Here is a 7,315-nt window from a genome sequence, read left to right as displayed (position 1 = left end):
TAGGAAAAAGACCCTGATAAATACTGGAACATCTCCAAGAGGAGGCTCTGTCTGACTCTAACACTGTGTACCAGGCTTAGCTATTTGTTTCTTCTTTCACTAGTAAACCTTACATTATTCATTTCTGTGAATATCTGTAAATGGCAATGTTCTCCAGGAAGGACTTCATTCTCTCCTAGTCTTTAGATCCTGAGCACCTTCTCCATTTGTACTAGAATCCAGCATGTGTTGAAAAGAACTCAATGTCCACCAAAATAAGCTGCGTAAGTTAGAATACAATATAGCAATGAACATAAATAGGCTATTGTTACACACATTATCACAGATAAATCCTATTAACGTAATGTCAAACAAAAACAAGCCACAGTCCAGGATAGTACATACTGTCTGATTCCATTTATGGAATGGAATAAACTAATCACATGTAAGAGAGGTCACAGGCCAGGGAGTGCCAGGAAGCACCAGAGGCTGTGAAGAGACTTTTATGGGGATCCTGATGATGGTTACGTATGTTCACTTTGAAAACTAATCACACTAAATACTTTTTGTTTATAGGGGTTCAGCTAACTAGATCTAGGGTTGCTTAGATGGAGTGTACATTGTGAAAAAAACTAGGAAAAACCTAATAAATGTAGAATTGTTCAACAGAACAAAGATATGAAGGAATGAGTAAATAGCAGTATTCTAACTTATCGTGTGTGTCCGGCAGAGAGAACATTCTCTTGTCATCTCAAAATACTGATGTGGATGAGGTCTGACTCATAGGCTGGGTCAGCAAATAAGAAACAGTAAGCAACAGTTCATTTTGTGACTCTAGTCTAAAAGGAATTTGCTACTAACCCAAAGACCACAACTCTCTGCTGGTTCAAATCCACCAGCAGCTCCTTGGGAGAAAGACAAGCAAAGTCATTTAATGTCATTTACAGCCCTGAAAAACCCACTGGAAAGTCACTGTGAGTCAATTCTGACTTAACATCTATGCCTTTGAGCATTATAGGGCCAAGCAGAACTGCCTGGAGGGTTCCCAAGGCCATAAATCTTTATGGAAGCAGATTACTTCCTTGTTCTCTCACAGAGAAACAACTTTTCCGTTAGCAGCCAACTGCTTTTACCGCAGTGCTGGGGTTTATCTTAAGGACTAGCGAATCTTATTAAAAAAACACAGCACTTTATGTAATCTGATGGCCTCTTAGGTTTGCGGTCAACAGGGAACAACTGACCTACCCTTGAGAGAAAGATAACTGGAAAGGTGACAAAGAGGATAAATTGAGTCATAGTGTGAAATGCTTTCCATGCAATGTTGAGGACTAGCGAATTTTCCTCATCAACTACAGACACTTGATGTGAAGTAAGAGAAGCAATATATCTGATCTGTTTTTTTTTCTTTAAAAAAAAAGTTGTATGTCAATATATGAAATAAAAGGATGGAGGAGAAGATAGAGAAGGACTAATTAAGACAAATGTCAAATTAATGAGAAGTAATGAAAACCTAAGATGTCAAAGAAGTAGCACATGTTTGTTTTCCATCCCCACCCATGCCTGCCCTTTTCTCTAGACTTGCTGGGTGAACAAGTAGAAACGGTGAAAACGCTGGTTACGCCTGGCAAATTTCTATCTTCCCTTCCCGGGAGCGTCTTCATTGTTGATGGCTTGTAGGAAAGAAGCAAGCCCCTAGAGGAACAGCTGTCAGGCAATTTTTACTCTGACAAGTACTTGGGTGCTAGTTCTTGTCATGCTTGAGATCTCAGGGCACATTCAAGCATGGAATTTCCTCTGAAGTTAGAAGAAAAAGTTGTGTTAGCTGATGAAATATCACAGGACAGAAAATACACAGACAGCAGAGAGCTGAGGAGTACAAAGGTGGATCAACGTTTTCTGAAACGAACATTTTTACATGAGTAACATAGTGTCTGATGTTAACACGGAATGGAAATATTGAACAGTGTCATTTTTTTCAAGTACAGGAACCGCTAACAATGAACTTGAGCATGGTAGAGACTTTGGGAATGCTCAGGATAGGGCAAGACTCCAATCTATTATTAATATGAGTTGTGATCAACTCAATGGCACCTACCAACAACAAAGGGGAGTTGTGTGTGAGTGGTTTACACTATAACAAGAATGCTCCTGAGAGTGAGTTGATCCTGCACTTCTCTAACTCCTTGCTCAATGGACACGTTCGATCCTGCGGATTTGCCCGAGCTTCTTAAAATTTATTACCGGAGACTCTTTCCCTACCCCCAGTACTATCGCTGGCTCAACTATGGCGGAGTGACGAAGAATTACTTTCAACACCGTGAATTTTCATTCACACTGAAGGATGATATTTACATTCGCTACCAATCCTTCAACAACCAGAATGAGCTGGAAAAGGAAATGCAGACAATTAATCCATACAAGATTGATATAGGTGCAGTATATTCCCACAGACCCAGTCAATACAATATAGTAAAGCTGGGAGCCTTCCAGGCTCAGGAAAAAGAACTGGTATTTGACATCGACATGACCGACTATGATGATGTGAGGAGATGTTGTAGTTCTGCAGACATATGTTCCAAGTGTTGGACCCTCATGACAATGGCCATGCTTATCATCGACAGAGCATTAAAGGAGGACTTTGGATTTAAGCATCGTCTCTGGGTTTATTCTGGAAGGAGAGGTGTTCATTGTTGGGTCTGTGATGAATCAGTTAGAAAACTGTCCTCTGCAGTGCGTTCCGGAATAGTTGAGTATTTGAGTCTTGTAAAGGGTGGTTCAGAAGTTAAGAAGAAAGTTCACCTCAGTGAAAAAGTCCACCCTTTTGTCAGGAGATCTATAAACATAATTAAAAAATACTTTGAAGAATATGCCTTGGTTGGTCAAGATATTCTTGAAAATAAAGAAAACTGGGATAAGATTTTAGCCCTTGTTCCTGAAACAATTCATGATGAACTTCAGCAAGGCTTCCAAAAATGTCACAATTCACTTCAGCGATGGGAATATTTGAGGAAAATAACCAGTAAATATCAGAGTCACATCAAGAATGACAAATATGGGCCCTGGACAGAATGGGAGATCATGCTCCAGTACTGCTTTCCTCGGCTGGATATTAATGTTAGCAAAGGAATCAATCATTTGCTGAAGAGCCCTTTTAGTGTTCATCCTAAAACAGGTCGAATTTCTGTTCCTATTGATTTACATAAACTCGAACAGTTTGATCCATTTGCTGTTCCAACCATCAGCTCTATCTGCCATGAACTGAATATCATCTCCACTAATGAAGAGGGAAATGAAGCTGAATCTGATGTTAAACATAGAACTAGAGATTATAAGAAGACTGGTCTAGCTCCTTATGTGCAAGTTTTTGAGCAGTTTCTTGAAAGACTGGATATGTCCCGAAAAGGAGAGTTTCTTAAGAAAAGTGATTTACAGAAAGATTTCTGAAGATAAAACTTCCAGAAAACCACTGCATCTACTTTGAACCAAGGATCAGATATTTCAAGAGTCGTTTAATGAATAAATATGGCAGAACCATGTATGCATCTTAATTCTCAAAGTAAATTTCCTTTTCTTGAGAAATAATAATGTTGAAAAGAATATCAAGGTTCCTGGTAGAAGCAATAAAAGGAAGAATAAGTGATGATTGGATTCCGTTAAGATTTTTAAGCTTTAATGTTATGTAAAGATGTCTAATAAACAAGCTAGTACAAATTGCCAATTATAGTATTAAGTGAACAATAACCTATGTGCCCAAGACTTTTATCTCCACTCACTAAACTGTCTCTTGATAGTCTAGAGGCAGGTTCCTAAAAGAAGACAAGAAAACTCACAAGAACATACACTGAGTTAGAAATCCATGGTTAATTATGGTTGCACAAGTTATAGTCATTCCTGCATTTTCTTATTACTTTATGTTTGCCTTTCACTTTCCAATTTATCAATATTTAAACTTGTGTTCAAGACTGGTTTTACATTCAGTATAGCCTCTAAACAGTGCAGACAAAGGCTTTAATATCTCAGACAATTAGACCTATCTGATGTGTATAAACCATTACTCTTTATTTTTCTTCTTCATATTTTCATTGTTCAAGCCATAGTCCATTGCCAAGTTTGGTTTTTGGTTTTTCTGGGTTTGGTTTTTTTTTTTTTGGGGGTTTTTTTTGGTTTGGGTTTTTTTTTTAATTTTTATTATTATTATTATTTTTGTGTGAGTGTACGGTCAAATCAGATCTGACTGGTACAGGAGGAGATTGTCCCTCCTTCCCCGGCAGAGTATCAGGTGGATTCGAACCGCATTGCCAAGTTTTTAAAAATCACTTGTTAAGCAGGGCATCTAAACCTACCAAATAACTTTTGTTCCAACGATGCCTGTCAATAGATCAACAATATTGAGATCTTTTATGATGTTCCTTACAATTATTGCAATCGTAGTTTCTAACCTTCTTCCCTCAGGATTAGAATTAGAATTAACCTAGTCTATTCTAAAGAAACTGCTTAGAAAAAATAACCAATTTCACCAATAAAGCCAGTTGTATTTGTTAATGCATTTGAATATTTTTTATCTAAATGTGATCCCTCCATTATCCTTCTTCTCTGCTCAGCCTCGTGTGCTAAGTTTCTAACATGTGAGATTTCTCTTACCTGATTTTAGAACCAATCTAAGCAAAGCTGTCATTCTCATTTATCTTAAGAAAAACCATCAAGCCACTGTTTTCTTCTGTTTTATGAAAATGTTTTTGTTTGCATTTCCTTTGTTTCCTCTATAGTCATACAATCTTTTTCTATTTTCTTTGATTTACATAAAAGATTGTATTAAAGAAAAAAAAAAGAATGCTCCTTTAGCCCTCAGGACCCAAGAAATTCCGTTTTATTTATAAAGAAGGTATCTGAACACAAGGATACAGCCTAGCCATAAAACATCTTCTTCTGTACTCTCCTCCCCCTTTGTCTTCCTGTCTCTTTCTATAGTTTATAGAGGGACCTGTCATGATCTGTAAGGACGTGCCCTGATAACCCTGCTAGCAGAGACACGTTTCTGGTGGTTTGGATCTACCAGTGGTCTCACAGGGAAAAGAAAGGTAATCTCCTCCTGTGAGATTTATAGGCTCAGAAAACCTGAAGGCAGGTAAACTATGAGTTGGGTCTAACTCTAGTGAGAGAGAAAGAGAATAGTTTATATAAAGCATATTAGGTAGGATTTTGAAATCTCTCACAAAGTTAGCTCTCGGCTCTCATGTAGAAACCTAGATTCTGGGAGCATTCTCACCAATAGCCATTAAGAGCAGTATACTGCATTGAAACAGATGAGAAAGAGAACTGTTTAAAAGGGATATATGATTAGATATTATTGTTATGACAGGAGTCCAGAATAAAGGTAGCCTAGTGGAGTGGACTTGGTGGGAGGGATTGAATAACAATGAAAGAATTTTTACTTTCAAAAAGAAAATCAAATTGGGGGAAAGGGTGAGTGGGCAGGGAGAAAAGTACAACAATGAAAAAATGGAAATCCAAAGTCTCTGTAAACTGTCATTGAAATAAATTAAAATTTTTTTTAAAGGCAAAAAAAAAAAAGGAGTAGTTCCTATATCTGCACAGTTTGGACAGTCCATATAGCTTATAATATATACCTACTTTTCTTCTGAGGGTCTAAAAATGTGCTTGTGTTAGGAAGAGCCAAGAGAAATCCTGGAAATGTTGATTTACTGTGCTGCTTCGGTCGGCAGCATTTCCTATCTTGTCATGACTCAGAGCCAGAGAAATGAAAGCATGCCCTGTGCCACTCCACTGGGAGGGAAGACCCTCAGAAACGTGCACCTGGTTTCCCTCAGACTACTCCCCGTACCCTTCTCTTTTGCTGATTTTGCTCTATATTCACATCTGTAATAACTCTTAGACATTCACATAGCTATGTGCGGAGTGCTGATACTCCATCTGCCAAAGGAATCATTGGGTCTCAGGGTGATTCTGACGATTCCCAAGGCTGAGTGTTACAAAAGCTTATCTTAGACACTTCGTCCATCAGAGTATATCAGAAGCTATAAACAAAGAAAAAGTCAAAGTATTAAAAAGTATTTTTATAGAAAAGGGTGGCATAGTCCACAGAGCACTAGGATGCTAACCAAAAGGCTTTGTCGTCAACAGTTAGAACACACAGTTGATCAAAGGGAGAAAGATAAACAGTTTCTTCCCATTGTGATTCACACCTTCAGAAATCCAGTGGACAATCACTATGACTCAGAACTGATTTCACAACAGTGAGTTTGCATTTTCTTTAGTTTTATAATTAATAACATAAAAAAATAGCTGAGTATCAAATAATCATTATGGTTGTTGTTGAGTACCAACAAGTTGGAACCCACCCATCGCTGACTCTTCAATAGGTTTTTACAGACAAGAACTATCACAGGAGGAGATTACCCATTCTTCTCTCACAGAGCAAGTGGTGGATTCGAACTGCATGCCTTTGGATTGGCAGTACAGCTCCTTCTCTTGAGGCTACCAGAGCTCTCTAATCATTATATGTTGTTGTTGATTGCTGTGGATTTGAGCACGACTCATAGAGACCCTATGAACAAAAGGCCTGAAGCCTTTCTATAACTATCATCATTTATCAAAGTTTGTAGAGTTTCCAAAGGCATGTTGATTAGGGAGTGGATGCCATTCCTGCTTAATCATTGTATAGTATGTTAAAAGTCTGAAGTGCTTGGGGAGCTCTGGTGGCCTATTGGCAAGAAGCTGTGCTGCAATCCTGAAGGTGCGTGGAGCGTGGTTCGAATCCACCAGGTGCTCCTGTACCAGTTGAATCCAATCCAATGGTACACACACACACAAGTTTGAAATGCTATAGAAACACTTAGTAAATAAAGAAAATGGTTTTAAAATACTCCCAGTATTTTGAACGAAGTGTCTAAGATAAGCTTTTGTAACACTCAGCCTTGGGAATCATCAGGATCACCCTGAGACCCAGTGATTCCTTTGGCAGATGGAATATCAGCACTGAGCACATAGCTATGTGAATGACTAAGAGTTATTACAGATGTGAATATAGAGCAAAATCAGCAAAAGAGAAAGGTACAGGGGGTAGTCTGGGAAAAACCAGGTGCACGCTTCTGAGGGTCTTCCCTCCCAGTGGAGTGGCACAAGGCATATTTTAAAATACTTCAACTCATGTAGAGCCCATGTGTGTCTGAATAGAAGTGGTTTTGTTGTTGTTGTTGTTTGTTATGTGCCGTCGAGTCGTTTGCGACTCATAGCAACCCTATGTACAACAGCCCTAAACCCTGCTCTATCCTGTGCCAATCTCATTGCTTCTGACACCCATTCCAATTACCCCAGT

At 38.6% G+C, this 7,315-nt stretch overlaps 1 protein-coding gene across 1 annotated transcript; it reads left to right on the top strand.

Annotated features, from left to right (window-relative positions):
* Positions 1-2,169: 2,169 nt before the first annotated feature.
* Positions 2,170-3,423, top strand: LOC102855717 (DNA primase small subunit-like). The gene has a single exon (XM_006884138.1). It carries the CDS (start codon positions 2,170-2,172, stop codon positions 3,421-3,423), a length of 1,254 nt encoding a protein of 417 aa, XP_006884200.1.
* The last annotated feature ends 3,892 nt before the right edge of the window (positions 3,424-7,315 follow it).

Source organism: Elephantulus edwardii, unplaced genomic scaffold (genome assembly GCF_000299155.1).
Source record: "Elephantulus edwardii isolate Elephantulus edwardi_28Jun2011 unplaced genomic scaffold, EleEdw1.0 scaffold00031, whole genome shotgun sequence".
NCBI lineage: Eukaryota > Metazoa > Chordata > Mammalia > Macroscelidea > Macroscelididae > Elephantulus > Elephantulus edwardii.
Note: the sequence above shows the minus strand (reverse complement) of the source record. Positions and strands in the feature narration are given on the sequence as shown.

Coding starts and splice junctions, on each gene's coding strand:
- LOC102855717 (XM_006884138.1), top strand. CDS start 2,170: ATGGACACGTTCGATCCTGCGGATTTGCCCGAGCTTCTTAAAATTTAT.